The sequence below is a fragment of the Lactuca saligna genome, chromosome 2 (genome assembly GCF_052625555.1).
Source record: "Lactuca saligna cultivar CGN05327 chromosome 2, ASM5262555v1, whole genome shotgun sequence".
In the NCBI taxonomy this organism is placed as follows: Eukaryota; Viridiplantae; Streptophyta; class Magnoliopsida; order Asterales; family Asteraceae; genus Lactuca; species Lactuca saligna.
Genome location: NC_136418.1, coordinates 143559920 through 143577787, shown reverse-complemented (window position 1 = coordinate 143577787; position 17868 = coordinate 143559920). Strand labels below are relative to the sequence as shown.

Below are 17868 nucleotides of genomic sequence, written 5' to 3'. Positions count from 1 at the left end.
ATTCTTACACTCACCTATGTTGTTTAAGATTATTTAGAGCTATTCATAAATGCCAGATTATTTGATGAGATCAGCACACACTATTTCCAACCAGTTTTAGGGTTAGTTGTTTATTTTATTCACAATTTATGAGCTTGTTTTACATTATTTTTTGCAGGAGTATATTGAAAATTTCATAGTTAGTTTGATGTTCTTAAAGAAATAAGCAACTAGAGAGCTTGTTAATTTGTTTAGTTCAAGGTATTACTTTCTTTCCTTATCGTTTCTCAATTTGGTTGTGTGTGTTTGTATGAGTCTATGTTTATCTTGCAAACAACCAAAAATCATCAACCACGTACTTGTGTCACCAAATGCGAACTGAATATCACCATTAAATTCTCCTCGCATTCTATAGATGCGAAAACAATCCAGATCTCCGACTCCAAGCTTGCGAAATCAAAATCAATTAACCTCAAACAAATCGTGAACTTCTTATGCGAACTGTTTTGACCCACAAAACCAAATGCGAACTCAATTGATGTCATATGCGAACTGATTTCATAGATGCGAACACAATTGATTTCATATGCGAATCCACATCCATCGATATGAAACCAATACCAGTTACAAGTAATTAGTAGCAACCATCGATCCTCTAATTTTCAATTACTCAGCCTTCGCTTTTCATACAACCCGTCGACCCTGAAAAATCGATAAACACCAAATGTCTCATTTTTAGATCGATTTTCTGATTAAATGTCATATTTGAAGAATGATCGATTTTCTGATTAAATGACCCCATTTTGCGAAGTTGGACCACTTATATTATTTCTTGAAAAGATCAGGTGCCAAATGCGAAACTCTAAGCTTTCTTCCCCAATTCGCATTTATACATTAAAAACTTCGCATTTTCATTCAAATTCTTCGCATCTTGCATCCATCCGTCTTTGAGTTCATTCGCATTTCATCGCATTAACTGAGAAATTAATCAGTTGTCTCATATTCGCATTTCAGTTGTTTGAGAAACCCAGATACGAACCCAAATGCGAAACCCACTAATTTCAAATGCGAACCAACCAAAAATCATCAACCACGTACTTGTGTCACCAAATGCGAACTGAATATCACCATTAAATTCTCCTCGCATTCTATAGATGCGAACACAATCCAGATTTCCGACTCCAAGCTTGCGAAATCAAAATCAATTAACCTCAAACAAATCGTGAACTTCTTATGCGAACTGTTTTGACCCACAAAACCAAATGCGAACTCAATTGATGTCATATGCGAACTGATTTCATAGATGCGAACACAATTGATTTCATATGCGAATCCACATCCATCGATATGAAACCAATACCAGTTACAAGCAATTAGTAGCAACCATCGATCCTCTAATGAGGAAACAGTTTCCTATTCGATTGTGCTTTGCAATGACAATCAATAAAGCTCAGGGACAAACAATTCCATATGTAGGTATCTATCTTCCAGAACCAGTATTCTCGCATGGACAACTTTATGTTGCATTGTCCAGAGGGGTTTCACGTTGCAATACAAAAGTATTAGTAAACCCTAACGAAAATTCAAAAGGTGATGGGGTTTATACAGCAAATGTGGTGTATAAAGAAGTATTGCACGATTAATATTTTGTGTCGTCTTGATTGGTTGCTTTTTATTGGTTATTTGATGCATGATGTAACAAATAACACCATAGTTTGATTATATTGTCTTCAACATGTACTTTTTTTTAACATAACAATTTTGTAATGGAAACATATCACCGAAAGAACTCACGTGCCCCGCCGCTTTGCGCGGGTAGACGGCTAGTATATATATATATATATATATATATATATATATATATATATATATATATATATATATATATATATATATATATATATATATATATATATATATATATATATATATATATATATATATATATATATATATATATGATAATATTACACTTTAGTCCCACAAACTATTATAAATATCTAGTCTAATAGGATCTAATGCCTTATCATTGAGTAATTAACCATTTAATTAGTAACGTATATATGGTGCATGTAGCTGATCATATCCACTATCTGTCAAGCGCTTCCTCTCCCTCTATCGTGTATCTTTCACTCTCTCATCCACTCATTCACATGTTATCACCTCTGCGGCCCTCTCTCCAGCTTCTCCCCGCTCCAACAAAAGAGATAAGGTAATCATTTGTTTCTATAACAATTTTTTTTTTTTTTTTTTTTTTAATTTATGATATTTTTTGTGTAAGATTTCATTATGTATTTTCTTTGCTAGATAAATGTGAGTCTGATAGATATCTTTTTTCATTCTTGTATTTTATGTTTATGATGTTCTTAGCCAAATTACATGTTTGAATTTTAATTTGAAAAATAAAAATCATAATTTAACACCTAAATAGAATGCTTTTTGTAATTTAATTAAGAAGAGGCACGCATAAACAATTATAGATTGCTTTTTTGGTGTTCATTTATATATGTTATTATGTGAGTTACCAATTTGAAACTTATGTGGAATATGCATGTACTTTAGAAATGAACACTTTATACACATTCCAGCTTGTTTCTTTGTTATATTAGTCTATTGCTAGTTCCGTAGATATTATTAATCATTATTTAGTTCTGGACTCCTTGGGGTGCATCTTTAAGGTATTTAAAATTTTATATTAACATGTTTTTGGATTTTTAGTGTATGTTTTGTTTTTTTAGGAACAAGGCTTAATTTGTTAAAAGATAAAGAATGTCGCATATACATGTAAAGTACATTGCCCATAGGTAAACATTGGTGTACAATGGAAGAAAGTCATGGTATGGTAATTAATTAACAGCTTATAAGAAAAATAACATTTTGATTAATTTAAGAATTTACCAAATCTATTTTGTATAAATATATTAATGTAAGTGCATTGCTATTATAGATAGAACTTTGAAGTATGTTGATATTTTAAGAAAAAATATTATTGTGCTACTGTTATGGTATTACAAATTTTATATCTACTTGTATTATTTAACATTTATATATGACGATCGATAAGAGTTAAACTAGTTTAAAATTGAAACTCGAATGAGTTATGGAATGGTCTTAACAAATTCATTGAGATAGTGAATGCACGGACGGATTTAGGGTGTTCCCGGGGTGACCTATGAAATCTCTCAAATTTTGCAGCACAATGTAACTTTTTTGGGAATTTTTTTTGTGTAATGTAATTTTTTTCGGCATGCAATTCCTAAAATCATGTGTGCAACCCCTAGAAATCAAATATGGTTCATGACCACATATACATAAATACATGTTGCAAAGGACATTTTGCAAAATAACTAAATAAATTTGAATTCATTGCTGAAAATCAAATATGGTTCATCGCCACATATACATGAGTACATGTTTCAAATGACATTTCAGGGATATATCAAAATGAAGATTATGCTTCTAAAGTTCTAAGTATGATGGGGTTCAGATGGATCATGCATGAAAGGATGGTTGTAATTTTAATGCACAAACTTAGCATGTAGGATATTCATCTCCATCTTCATTGGATGAGGCTGGAATCTTCATGATCATAAATATGCTTCATGAACATCATAGTTGTTGTCATGGAGTGTCATAAATCCTAAAAGGTCTTTCGATTTATACCATTGATTTATCTTTGATACTATACATCCAAAAGTTGAATGAAGGAATCGTTACTAGGCTTGTCATAATATTACTATGAACTATTTCATTGCAACGATTTTGTAATATGATGGCGAGCACCAATCCTACCTTCCAATGGCCAACATGGCCATCCCCGCTTACATACGACCTTGATGTGTATAAGACTAGCTTGAATCGACCACCATTACCACAACAATATGATGCGAATAACAATGAGAAATATTTGGATGAGAGAAATAGATTTTACTATTAATCTTTGAATGATTTGTATTTAACTTTCAGAGACTTTATATTAAACTTTAAATGGTTTGTAATAGTACGTAGGCATTAGACGTTTAATGATAGTACTTTTCTGTATATATTTGTGTGAAAATTTTGTGTTTTTTAATTACTATTATGGAATAATAAAAAATTTAAAAAAGAATCAAAACTAGGACATACCTAAAACGACAACATGACGGTTATTATAGGTGTCAAAAATTTTGTCAATGGTACGGTCTAGCCACTCTTAGGGTCGTCTATTTTTGAAGGGAGGTGATATTGCCACTTTAATTTTTGATATTTCCACGGGAAAAAAGATAAAAATTATCAATTATGTCCCTATTTATTTAAGAGAGAGAAATACCATTTTTTTGTTTTTTTTTTTTTTTTTTGAAAAACCCCATGATCTTAGCCTGGTTGTTTCCCTCGTAAGTCATAAATATGATGTGGGTATTCAATCATTTGTAAAAGTAGAAATTCGCATCATAATCAAATTTAAAAGATGGATCACACAGTATGAATCGGAAACTCAAAAGAGGTTGATACTATCTACGATGAATTGGTTATTAGTTATCCCATCATAATCAAAGTTAAATACGTTTACTATGTCTGTTAGTGAATTGGTTACTATAAAATATTAAACCTTATGGGAAATACTTTCTACGATGAATGGGTTGATACTTAAAAGAGGTTGATACTTTCTACGATGAATTGGTTATTATAAAATATTAAACCTTATGGGAAATACTCAAAATCAATCAAATGTGAACCATGGTTGTGAGCCTGTTAGTGATGTACACTTACTAGTTCTTTGTTTTGAGGGATAGAAAGTGGCCTTCAAATGGAATGTGAGCATGCTTCGGCGCCATGGTTGTGAGCATGCTTCTTCCTCCTTCAGCCGATTCTTCCACAGCCAACACCATCAATACATATAATAGCTGGAAGTTGACATTGGCTATGGCTTGCAACATATTCATCACTACTAGAAAAAAAGGTGTTTTCCTACGGATAATAGCTACGGAAAATTTCCGTAGCTAATTAGCTACGGAATGGCTACGGATTAGCTACAGAATTGGACGTCCTAATTTAGTAACGGAATAGCTACGACATAACTACGGATTCAATTCTGTAGGTATTCCGTAGGTAATTAGCTACGGGATAGCTACGACATCACTACGGATGCTACTCCATAGACATTCTGTAGCTAATTAGCTTCGGAATAGTTATGGATGTGAACCCGTAGCTATTCCGTAGCTACTTAGCTACAAAATGGCTACGGAATAGCTACGGATATAATATTAAACTATTAAATGAATAAAGGATCTTGAAGGTGCAAACGACTATATCAACACTATTAATGACTATAAGTTGTTGAAAATAAAGATAATCGTGTATAATAGAGGTGGGAAAAAAACGAAGAGAAAAAAACGATGTTTAATGCCCGGAAAATCAAAAATAATAAAATCCGTAGCTAATTAGCTACAGATTAGCTACGGATTTTTTTTATTTTCTATTTTTCGCGCACCAAACGTCGTTTTTTTCGCTTCGTTTTTTTTACACTTCTACTATACATGATTATCTATACTTTCACCAACTTATAGATATTAATAGCATTCATAAAGTCGTGTGGACCTTCGTGATCAAGTATTCGTTTCATAGTTTTAACAATGTAATTACTATACTTTTCACCAAATTGTGATGAATTTATTTTTGTATATGTATATTTACATACATGAAAGAGTTGTGGTATATGTGTACGTGTATGTGTGTGTATACGTGTTTGTGCGTATTTATATGTGAATTTAGATCATAAGCGTGTTAAATCATTAAACGAGTAATGGATCTCATGTGCACACAACTTTATGAATGATATTAATAGCTATAAGTTGGTGAAAATAGGGATAATCATGTATAATAGAGGTGTGAAAAAAACGAAGCGGAAAAAACGACGTTTGGTGCCCGAAAAACTGAAAATAAGAATTATCCGTAGCTAATCCGTAGCGAATTAGCTACGGAATTCTAACGGAAAGCACATTCCGTAGCTAATCCGTAGGTAATTACCTACGGATTAGCTACGGAATGTGATTTCCGTTTGAATTCCGTAGCTAGTCCGTAGCTAATTAGCTACGGATTAGCTACGGATAATTCTTATTTTCGGTATTTCGGGCACCAAAAGTCGTTTTTTCCGCTTCGTTTTTTTCACACCTTTATTATACATGATTATATCTAGTTTCACCAACTTTTAGCTATTAATATCATTCATAAAGTCTTGCGCACCTTCGGGATCAAGTACTCGTTTAATGGTTTAACAATATAATGACTATATTTTTCACCAACTTGTGATGGATTTATGTTTGTATGCATGAATGAGTTGTGGTATATATGTATGTGTATATGTGTATGTATACGTTTTTGTGAGTATTTATATGTGAACGTAGATGATAAGCATTAGAGTTTTAAACCATTAAACGTGTAATGGATCCCGTATGGGCACATGACTTTATGAATGATATTAATAGCTAAAAGTTTTTGAAAATATAGATAATCATGTATAATAGAGGTGTGAAAAAAACGAAGCGGAAAAAACGACTTTTGGTGCCCGAAATATCGAAAATAAGAATTATCCGTAGCTAATTAGCTACGGACTAGCTACGGAATTCTAACGGAAATAATAATAATAATAATAATAATAATAATAATAATAATAATAATAATAATAGAAATAATAATAATAATAATAATAATAATAATAATAATAATAATAATAATAATAGAAATAATAATAATAATAATAATAATAATAATAATAATAAGATGTTTAAATAGAATAGTCAAGCATGTCAGTATGGATGTGGCATGCCCGGCCGGTTGGTAAGTTTGTGGTATTGTATGTAGGCAACCCGAGTTCGAATCCCACCCACGTTTTTTTTTTTTTTTTTTTTTTGCAAGCCGTAAAAACACAGAGAAGACTCTTCAAACCATAAAGATGATGCGAGGGTATGGGAGGAAATTCAACTTAGGAGAAAAGGAAAGAAGAAGGGTGATATCTATGGCATAGGAGCATCAGATATACATTTTGTGATTACTGGGACACCGTCTTCCCAATCCACCAAATCCACCCAATCGGATAGTACACAACAAGAGGTATGTTGTTATGGTTTAAACGTTAATTAGTATGTTGATAATATTGATATAATAAACTAAAGTACATTGCTAATATTGTTTAACTATTGCATTGTGTTGCCATTTTTTAGGTTGGTAGGTTGTGTGCACAAGTTTCTACCATGGAACAATAGCAACAACAAATGAAAGAACAAATGGAAATGGTTATGAGGATGATGAATATGTCTGGAAATCAACCCCGTGCTCCCCCTGATAATCCACCTGAGGACAATTGATAAGTATTTTGGAACAATTTAGTTTGTAAATATTTGATATTGTTTGTTTTGTTAAGTAGTGCTTACTTTTGTAAGATATTTTGGATAATGGATTGGAATGTGTCAAACTTGGTATGATGGACGTTTTTTTTTGTGTATTTTATATGGTATTTGGGACAAATGTGAATTTAATGTGGTATTTGACAAAAAATTGGAAATTTTTAAATTAATTTTTTTTAAATAAAACGAAGTTAGCTACGGAATCGCTACGGATTTCCGTAGCTATTTACTTTCGTAGCGATTCCGTAGCTGTTTTGTTCCGTAGTTATTCCGTAGCTATTTTGTTCCGTAGCTATTCCGTAGCTATTTGTAGCCGTAGCTATTCCGTAGCTATATAGTGCCGTAACTATTCTGTAGGAAATCCGTAGCTATTTAATTCCGTAGCTATTCTGTAGCTATAGTAGCTACGGAATATTCCGTAGCTATTCTGTAGCTATAGTAGCTACGGAATATTCCGTAGCTATTCCGTAGCGATTCTGTAGCTAATCCATAGCTATAATTTAGCCACGGGCCATTATGCTACAGCCAATTTTCCGTAGCAATTCCGTAGCTATCCGCTTATAGCTACGGATTGTGCCGTAGCTATTGCACCAATTTTCTAGTAGTGCATTTAAAGTTTTAAACGAATCCAGTATCCTCATTAGAAGCTTTAGTTAACATAGCCATGGCGAGTGATGGTTCTTTTTAGGGCAACTTGAAGTGTTGAAGACAACAACACCAATGTGTTTCTTTTCCTAGCTTTTTGCTAATTTTAATTAAAAGGCGTCGTTAAAAAAAACACCAGAAGAATGACGGAAGTTGGGAATTAGGATGTGAGCTCATGATGGGAATACAAAAACGATGCTTTCAAATATACGAGTATAATTTACTTAATTAAAAAATTCTTTATAATATTAATTACTTGCAAGATATGCATTTTGTGAAACAAAAATAGGATTGCCCTTCTTTTAATAAAGACAAAATTGCAAGAATGGTCCCTGTGATATGTTAAAACTAGCAACTTTGGTCCAAAATGGGTTTGGCTCGCAAGGATGGTCCAATAGTTTCGTTTTGTTGCAAGTTTAGTCCAAACTTTTCATTTTTGTTGCAGATTTGGTCCAAGTCAATTTAAACTTTTTATAATGACGTTTTTGCCCTTACTTCTGGTTTTTTTAATTTATATAAATACATTTTACAATTTACATAATTAAACCAAAATAATACTACCACTATCCCTACCCCACCCCTCCACCCTCTCTAGCATACAACTATTGATATGTTATCACCACCACCATCTGTCACGACCACTACCGCTACCACCACTATTGGTCACCAACAATATCCATTACCACTGTGACCGCCGGTCACCACCAACACCATCCGATGAATTCAAACATATTTTTTCCACCACCATCATATAAATCTGCATCTACAATTTCAAAATGAAACTCAATAACTACCACCACCGTATGATGAATTCAAACATATTTTTTTCCTGATCTGCATCTTTAAAATCAAGAACAACTAGATTTTTAAACCCACAAGAACAATCAGATTTGTAACAAGAACAATTAATTGGAGTGTGGAATACATGAGATGATTACAAGCAGAGTTGCACCTGATCTTGTTTCAGTAGAATTGCACCTCTAAAAAAACCCTTCTCGTTTCCGTTTTGGCTTCAAAGTCGCCTGAAACATCACTGGAGCCAAAGACATCACATACACGGAATCATCACCTGTATGAAGGTGACGGTGGTAGTTACACCTCAGGCTTCGCAAAAATTTGGGTATAAGAACCCTATTACATCGCTAACCTAAAACCTAATCTAGCCACCATTGTATCAGTTAGAGGAAAATAAGCACGAACCAACGAAACCCTAATCTTGCCGCCATGATAAAACAATATTAAATCAGATCTGAAAACCCCCACAACCATCAGTGTTTGGGAAGAAGGATAGCAACGATGACGATAATCCACCAGAAGCCTCGGTTGACGGAACCCTCTTCACCAGAAGCACCTTCGCCGGAAGCATCTTCACCAGAAACATCTTCACGAGAAGCCTCATTCGCCCTCTTTACCGAAACCCTCTTCTCATAATATATATATATATATATATATATATATATATATATATATATATATATATATATATATATATATATATATATATATATATATATATAGAGAGAGAGAGAGAGAGAGAGATTTTTTTTGTTTTTTTATTTATTTCTGTAATAAAAAATTTAAAAAATGGAAAATACCAAGGGCAAATCTATCATTATAAAAAGTTTTATAATTTTTGGACTAAACTCGCAACAAAACGAAACTATTGGACCATCCCTGCAAGCCAAACCCATTTTGAACCAAAGTTGTTAGTTTTGACATACCACAGGGACCATTCTTGCAATTTTGTCTTTAATAAAATAAGGACATAATTGTCAATTCACACTTTATTTAAGTGGAATGATTAAAAGTTGAGTGGCAAAATCACCATCCATTTTTGAAAGGGGTGCCTATAGGCACAATATGTCATCCCTATTTTGCCGTTTATTTTTGAAAGTGATGCCTATAGACACGACATGTCATCCCTATTTCTTTTTCCTTTTTGTTTATTAATTTTCAATGTAACGACAAAGACTATAGAAAAACATTTTTAGCAGAGCTACAACCTTATAACCATGAAGTCCAACCTTCTAACAACAACTCCAACCTTACCACTAAAATTAACAATATTTTTGTGTAAAACTAACACCAAAATTCATTTTAACTCCAACCATATACTAAAAATTACACTAAAACATATTTTAATATTATAAAATATAAAACAATAATTATAAAACTAAAAAACAATTAAAATAACCATTTTAAAGAAAAAGTGGTTTTGTGTCATGAATAGTAGCTTCTATATATAGATGTCATATTTTTTCCCACAAAAATAAAGACCACTTTTAATGATTGATTGGAGAATTTTTGACATCTATAACACAAAAATAGAAGTCCACTGGAGAAGGTCTAGCAATGAAGTCTAATGCTACGACATGTTGGAATCTATAGTGAAAATATGGATACATTCAACGACCAGATAAATCATCATAGAGGTTTTTTTTTGTTGGGACGAGCAAGTCAGACCAATTTATGAACCTGAACGGTACTCTGAACCGAAACCATACAATACCCGAACCAAATACATGCATTCGGTAAGGTACTCGATCGGTTCCACTTTTTCGACCATTTTGGCTTCTGTACTACGGTTTCGATACGGCAGTACCATCATATTTCCCAAAATCCCAAATCGAAACGAAAGCTTAAGAGTCATTAAGATTTTCTACATCTCCCGATCTAAATTTTAATCCATTGCTATAATTTTAAGATGTAATTGTACAACTGGAGCTATTACACCGTATACAAAAAGAATAAACAATTATATATCTTTATGTTCTAATTATACTTCTGAGTATGTAATATTTGATTGGTCAAATATTAACAAGAGTTAATGAATATTTTTTATATGTAAACATCAAAAGAAAACGGTCAATAAGAAGGGACAATAAAAAGCAATATATGGTGCAGCTTGTAAAAAAAGTTGCAAACTTTACTTGGATTTAATTATAAAGATAGGGATATGATGTGATATATATATATATATATATATATATATATATATATATATATATATATATATATATATATATATATATATATATATATATATATATATATATATATATATATATATATATATATACTACCTTATAATAGAAATCCAACTATTTCCATAAATAGATTCAATATAATAATAATATTTTTTAAGACGTCCAAACCATTAAGCTGTTAGTACAAGTAATCATTAATAAAATAATATTAAATTTTAAGAGGTATAACCCTTATTACGCTATTTACAATGAGTTTATGCATAGAAAAATACCAAATCTTACGCGGTTAACATGAATTACGTACATATTGAATAGGCTTTGGCTTTCTTCTTCAAATTGAACTGGTCAAAGAAGAACCCGTCTTCCTCAGATTTTGCCAATTGAATCGGTCTATAGATAAACTTTATATATCATCTCTTATCTTAGTATCTATAGCCCTTCCTTGTAGAATAACCCTAGATGAGTCGCCATCTCTTCTCTCCTTGAACTCTCTCCCTCTCTATTAAATACTCTAAAATTCCTCCCATATTCGACGCAGTTACCCACCACACCTTGACCACTGAGACCATTACAGTCGCTGCTAAACACCTCTGCCTTTCTCTTCTCTTGCATATCTCCTTTAGAAACCCGAATATCGAACATCACAACACCATCAGTAAACTTTGTTGTCACATAACCTTCACTACCATCAAACAGGCCACCTTCATCATCATCGCACTTCATCTTACCACCGTTCACAACCCCCATCTCTCGACATCTAGCATATGCTACTGTTCTATTCTCTAATTATTTGATTTTGATCGATTGCACCGGTCAAGTCTAGAACGAATCTTTTTCTTCATATCTCTGCCCCATCCCCTTATATGACCAATTGACTGCAAAAAATTTCTTATCTGTGAGGTCGTAAGTGTTACGCATTTTACACACATACCTGGAGACCTAACCATCTACTACTCACAGCTGGTCGCACTCGACTCTCTAGAAACCTCAGACAACCATTTTCACAAGTGTCACAGTGGACCAGGATCCAACACGATTTCAAGGTTAGTGCTCTTTAAGCCATATGCACACACATATTCTCTTTTTGTGGTCATAGGTCTCCAACCATCTCTCTCTCTCTCTCTCTATTGCAGAACCAGGAGGCAAACACTATTAATTTACAAACGTTCTCTAACAATACAGGTTTTTGTTAGCAATTTTAAAGTGTTCTTTTCAGTCATTTATCACATAATCGTCAATGTTTACTCTCAATTTCCGGTGTTTCCTCTCCATTTCAGGTTCTGATGTTTGTCTACATTTTGGGTAATCATTTGTATATTAAATATTCTTGTATAAGTGTATCTAGAGTAAAGCTTTCTTGTTTAAGTGGTACTAAGGGTATTTGTGTCCTTTTGACATTTCTCAACTATCTGTATCAATTCAGGTATATCTTCAACTATCTGTACTGATATGGACTCCAGTTAATGAAGGAAATATCTTATTACTCTATCATTTTACTGTAGTTGTTGAATCCTTATCCATTTAATTAATGTTTGTTTTCAAGAAAAATAACAATTTTTGTTATGAATTGGGTGAAAATCACAGAAATCGAACTGTTATCATGACCTCACCACCATCGTCTACCATCTTTGTCTTCTCCCCTATCTTTGTATTCACACTCTAATTAAACCCCAACGTTGAAGCCTTCACTAACCATCTCCATCTTCACCACTATCCAGGTAAATAGTTCTATCAAATTCTCTGTTCCATGTTTTTTTTTAGTTTTACTTAATTGTCATATAATGATTTTACTCTGTGTTTCATGGATATATCGATTCTTACACTCACCTATGTTGTTTAAGATTATTTAGAGCTATTCATAAATGCCAGATTATTTGATGAGATCAGCACACACTATTTCCAACCAGTTTTAGGGTTAGTTGTTTATTTTATTCACAATTTATGAGCTTGTTTTACATTATTTTTTGCAGGAGTATATTGAAAATTTCATAGTTAGTTTGATGTTCTTAAAGAAATAAGCAACTAGAGAGCTTGTTAATTTGTTTAGTTCAAGGTATTACTTTCTTTCCTTATCGTTTCTCAATTTGGTTGTGTGTGTTTGTATGAGTCTATGTTTATCTTGCAAATCACCAAGAGTCAATTAGTTGTTTATAAAAATTCCTAGATCATTGTTGTTGCGAGACACTACCTTTTTTCTCCTTCCATGGCTATCTTTGCTTGCTAAACCCACCACCTTTGTTATCGTTCTTTGCACTTCCCCTTTCTGTCTCTCTATCAAAAAGCTACCTCATAGCTTCCACATATTAGTTTCCTCTATGCATCCTTCTAAAATTCTGGTGCTGCTGACCATCGTCCTGTATCTATGCGTATGTCTAACTTTGTGTTTATGTGTGTTTACAGGACTTGAAATGGATTGATATAAACCAACATCTCAAAGAAATCGTGGGTAAGCTTCTTAAGATCTGAATATGATCTTCTTGTTGGGTTTTTAGAGCTCTTGTAGTTGAATGTTTAGTTTTTTCTTTAAAGTTGCAATATGTAAGTTTTTGTTATTGTTTGGGGTAAACCCATTTGTAAGTTTTGTTTTTGAAAATTGCAATGCATAAGTTTTTGGTTTCATTTATTGTCAGACAACAAAAAAAATTTAACTGACAAAATTTTGTGAATTTGGATTGATTTGTTTCAAATTTTATCATATACATATTTGACTATTGTATCATTCTTATATTTGAAGGTACCATATGAATAATAGTTTCTTCTTTGTTTTGTATGTATCATGTACAAGAACATGGGAGTGTTTTGTTCTTAATATTTTGTATGTAAATGAAAAAAATAAGCTTTATTTATGCATTATACCATTTGTGAATGAAAGTTTTTTTTTTTTTTTGTTAATTCTCATGTGTCTTTCTTTGACATTCGTAATTGGTTTGGTGGGTTCACGTTATGTGGTTATATTTTGGTTTTCGATTTTGTTTTCGGGTTAAGTATTTTGTTAATTAATTTATTAGGAAACTATGATTTCATTTAAGATTAAAAACTTTCTTCCGTCTTTGAGTTCATTCGCATTTATACATTAAAAACTTCGCATTTTCATTCAAATTCTTCGCATCTTGCATCCATCCGTCTTTGAGTTCATTCGCATTTCATCGCATTAACTGAGAAATTAATCAGTTGTCTCATATTCGCATTTCAGTTGTTTGAGAAACCCAGATACGAACCCAAATGCGAAACCCACTGATTTCAAATGCGAACCAACCAAAAATCATCAACCACGTACTTGTGTCACCAAATGCGAACTGAATATCACCATTAAATTCTCCTCGCATTCTATAGATGCGAACACAATCCAGATCTCCGACTCCAAGCTTGCGAAATCAAAATCAATTAACCTCAAACAAATCGTGAACTTCTTATGCGAACTGTTTTGACCCACAAAACCAAATGCGAACTCAATTGATGTCATATGTGAACTGATTTCATATATGCGAACACAATTGATTTCATATGCGAATCCACATCCATCGATATGAAACCAATACCAGTTACAAGCAATTAGTAGCAACCATCGATCCTCTAATTTTCAATTACTCAGCTTTCGCTTTTCATACAACCCGTCGACCCTGAAAAATCGATAAACACCAAATGTCTCATTTTTAGATCGATTTTCTGATTAAATGTCATATTTGAAGAATGATCGATTTTCTGATTAAATGTCATATGTGTGACATTTAATCAGATTACAAAACATGTTTGTTATTAATGGATGAGATAGATTTAATGTATATCATCAGTTTTTTTTTTAAATGACAATTTAAAAAATCCTAATCAGTTTGGATAGAATTTGAAGTGCTTATCTGATAAGCACTATGATAATTTCGAAGTTAGTGTTATCTTTTTCTAATTAATAATGATATAAACTGTAAAGATAATTTCGAAATTAATATGTTGACTAACATTGATCCTTAAAATTTGGGATATGAATGGTTTTGAGCGGGAAAATATTGACACCTGGGTAACCCTCTACAATAAATACCTATGGATTGTGTGACATTGGTTGCCTTTTAAAAGACATAAAAACAAGGCATGCATTTATACCCCAGAAAATAATAATGTAATAGCAAAGGAAAAAAAACACCATAAAAACATGTTACTTATTTGAAACAATCCAAAAAAAAGACAACCATAAAAATTCCAACATCAAATAAATCTACTAAAAAAACTTAGGTGTTAACAACTGCATCTTCATCATCCTGAGATGGCTGGTTTTCAGCTGCAACAGTAATCAAACCACTCCTGACAAAAAAATAAAATTTAAGGCATTCATAAGTTTCTTGATCCTTGAAATATATAAAAAAAAACAGTTTTTCATGATCGTTTGTAAAACAAAGTACAAATGATCTTACCCGACATCAACAGGAAATTCACCATCTTCTTCATCACGAAGCCTATAACATCTGTTTCGGCTTTGAACTTTGACACGGGGTCTCTTCAGTGGTGGTGACAAAGTTTTTGGTTTTGTTGAATCTAATGTGTCAGACTTTTCCACAGCTTCATCATCCAGCTTTTCATCTTCAGAACTTAGAATATCAATAACCTCATCCCAATTCCAATTTAGCAATGCCCATTCCCTTTTCTTTTCTTTCTCATGTTTCTCATGCATACAAAGTTGAAGGATGATTTGTTCACATTCCTGCTTATTTACAATGCTACTTGAGTTCGACATTATGGCCGTTTTTCTATGTCAAAAGTAGTGTTAGTTACAACGTAACAATTAAATCAAAAGAGAAAACAAAAAATATGTGAACATACCTTCTTCCCAGGTGGAAGAATCAAGTCATTATCGAATTTCAGAGAAGCAAACATAGGTATTTATTGTAGAGGGTTACCCAGGTGTCAATATTTTCCCGCTCAAAACCATTCATATCCCAAATTTTAAGGATCAATGTTAGTCAACATATTAATTTCGAAATTATCTTTACAGTTTATATCATTATTAATTAGAAAAAGATAACACTAACTTCGAAATTATCATAGTGCTTATCAGATAAGCACTTCAAATTCTATCCAAACTGATTAGGATTTTTTAAATTGTCATTTAAAAAAAAAACTGATGATATACATTAAATCTATCTCATCCATTAATAACAAACATGTTTTGTAATCTGTACATATATACGTATTTAAGATTACGAATCTTGCTTCCATACTTTACCATCAAACCATTTGTTCCATTGATTTCATAAAACCATCTGTTCTATATGCTATATCAGAATCAAACAGGTATTGAACTTTTACTTTATTTCATAGTACAAGCAATATGTATTAGAAAAACCATCAAGTATAGCAATTATTAACTGAAGTGTTTTTCAGTTGAAATGGATATTTATCATACTACTGTTAATGAATTTTCTGCTTTGGGGCAAATATATGAATGGTGGAACATTACAAGTGTTAGAGTATTGTATGTTTGGGAGGACATGGAAAACAACAGGATGCTCTTGTGGATGATAGATCGCCAGGTAAGGTTTTTTTCCAATTAAAATATTCAACTTCTATTAAAAGTTTAATTTTGTAAATAATACCATTACCATTTTGTTATTTACACCAGAGAGAAAAAATATTAGCAATCATACCTCGCCATTTAGTGCCCGGATATCGAAACATGAATCTGAAAGGAAATGTATTCTCTGTGCAACATTTCCAAGTTGATGAATACCATTTGGACAATCCAATGTACCAACAGTACAAAATCTGCACCAGTGATAAGGCGATAATGATAAACCATGCCACAACTTTTACTCGGTTAGCAAGCGATTTTGCCAGTGGATATCCACTTTATCCAATTGTGTCTACTGTCACAACTGTTGCACAAGATCATACAAATAAAAGAAGGCTTGTTGGTATATTTATATCTTTTCTTTAATCATTTTTATATCATCTACTATAAATTTAACAAGAAAATATGTTTTTTAGATGTGGTTGGAAGAATAGTATGGGGAAATCGAATCAGACAGCTGCGATCATTTGAGTTAATTCTCCAAGATGAGACGTAAGTATATATGTATTTAAAAAAAAATTAAAACAACATAGTTTTTTATTAAATTTATTATCATTCATTATAAGAGTTTAAACAGCATTACCTTTTAATAGGGGGAACGTAACAAAGTTATTGTTGTATAACGTACCAGCAAACCTTATGATTAAGGTTATTGTTGCAACATACAACAAATCCATACTCTATGTTTCTTGCATGAAGCTGGTCCACAACAATTTGGGTCAGTTAAAAAATATGATCAGTATATAATTTATATTAATATCAACATATTCCAAATTGTAAATACATATTATTAAATTTTATGCCACATGTTTCATGTTTTTGCAGGTAATTTATTGGTTTCTACTGTTTTAACCGACTTTGATGTTGAACCACAAATGTATGAAGCTGATAGGATTAGAGCTAGATATTGATGAGAGAGTATTAGAAAAAGATTTTCTTGAAAACTTTTTTAATTCCCGTGTTTTCAATTCAGTTGTGGAACTTTTAACACATATGGTTTTACCACATTATATCTTTTATCAGTTTTAAGTTTTATTATTGGTTTTGTTAATTTGTTAACTTTTCATTCGTGAATGTGGTGTTTTTATTTTCTTTTTGACTTACTATATATATATATATATATATATATATATATATATATATATATATATATATATATATAATTGCTTGTAACTGGTATTGGTTTCATATCGATGGATGTGGATTCGCATATGAAATCAATTGTGTTCGCATATATGAAATCAGTTCGCATATGACATCAATTGAGTTCGCATTTGGTTTTGTGGGTCAAAACAGTTCGCATAAGAAGTTCACGATT

General features: G+C 32.1%; 2 protein-coding genes and 2 long non-coding RNA genes across 4 annotated transcripts; 3 read left to right on the top strand and 1 right to left on the bottom strand.

The window, feature by feature from the left end:
- Nucleotides 1-2027: 2027 nt before the first annotated feature.
- Nucleotides 2028-3710, top strand: LOC145029171 (uncharacterized). Its single transcript, XR_013676404.1, has 2 exons — nt 2028-2191; nt 3412-3710. It is a non-coding gene; the product is annotated as an uncharacterized LOC145029171 (long non-coding RNA).
- A 7604-nt stretch (nt 3711-11314) lies between these two features.
- LOC145031906 (uncharacterized) lies at nt 11315-12484 on the top strand. Its single transcript, XR_013677049.1, has 2 exons — nt 11315-12036; nt 12127-12484. It is a non-coding gene; the product is annotated as an uncharacterized LOC145031906 (long non-coding RNA).
- Nucleotides 12485-15133: 2649 nt separating this feature from the next.
- On the bottom strand, nt 15134-15666 carry LOC145029170 (uncharacterized). The gene is made up of 2 exons (XM_078977773.1): nt 15397-15666; nt 15134-15286 (listed from the first exon to the last, which is right to left on the bottom strand). Exons 1-2 carry the CDS (start codon nt 15651-15653, stop codon nt 15214-15216), a joined length of 330 nt encoding a protein of 109 aa, XP_078833899.1. The 5' UTR covers nt 15654-15666; the 3' UTR covers nt 15134-15213.
- Nucleotides 15667-16113: 447 nt separating this feature from the next.
- Nucleotides 16114-17533, top strand: LOC145029169 (uncharacterized). The gene is made up of 5 exons (XM_078977772.1): nt 16114-16512; nt 16602-16893; nt 16967-17042; nt 17144-17268; nt 17376-17533. Exons 1-5 carry the CDS (start codon nt 16369-16371, stop codon nt 17459-17461), a joined length of 723 nt encoding a protein of 240 aa, XP_078833898.1. The 5' UTR covers nt 16114-16368; the 3' UTR covers nt 17462-17533.
- Nucleotides 17534-17868: the final 335 nt, after the last annotated feature.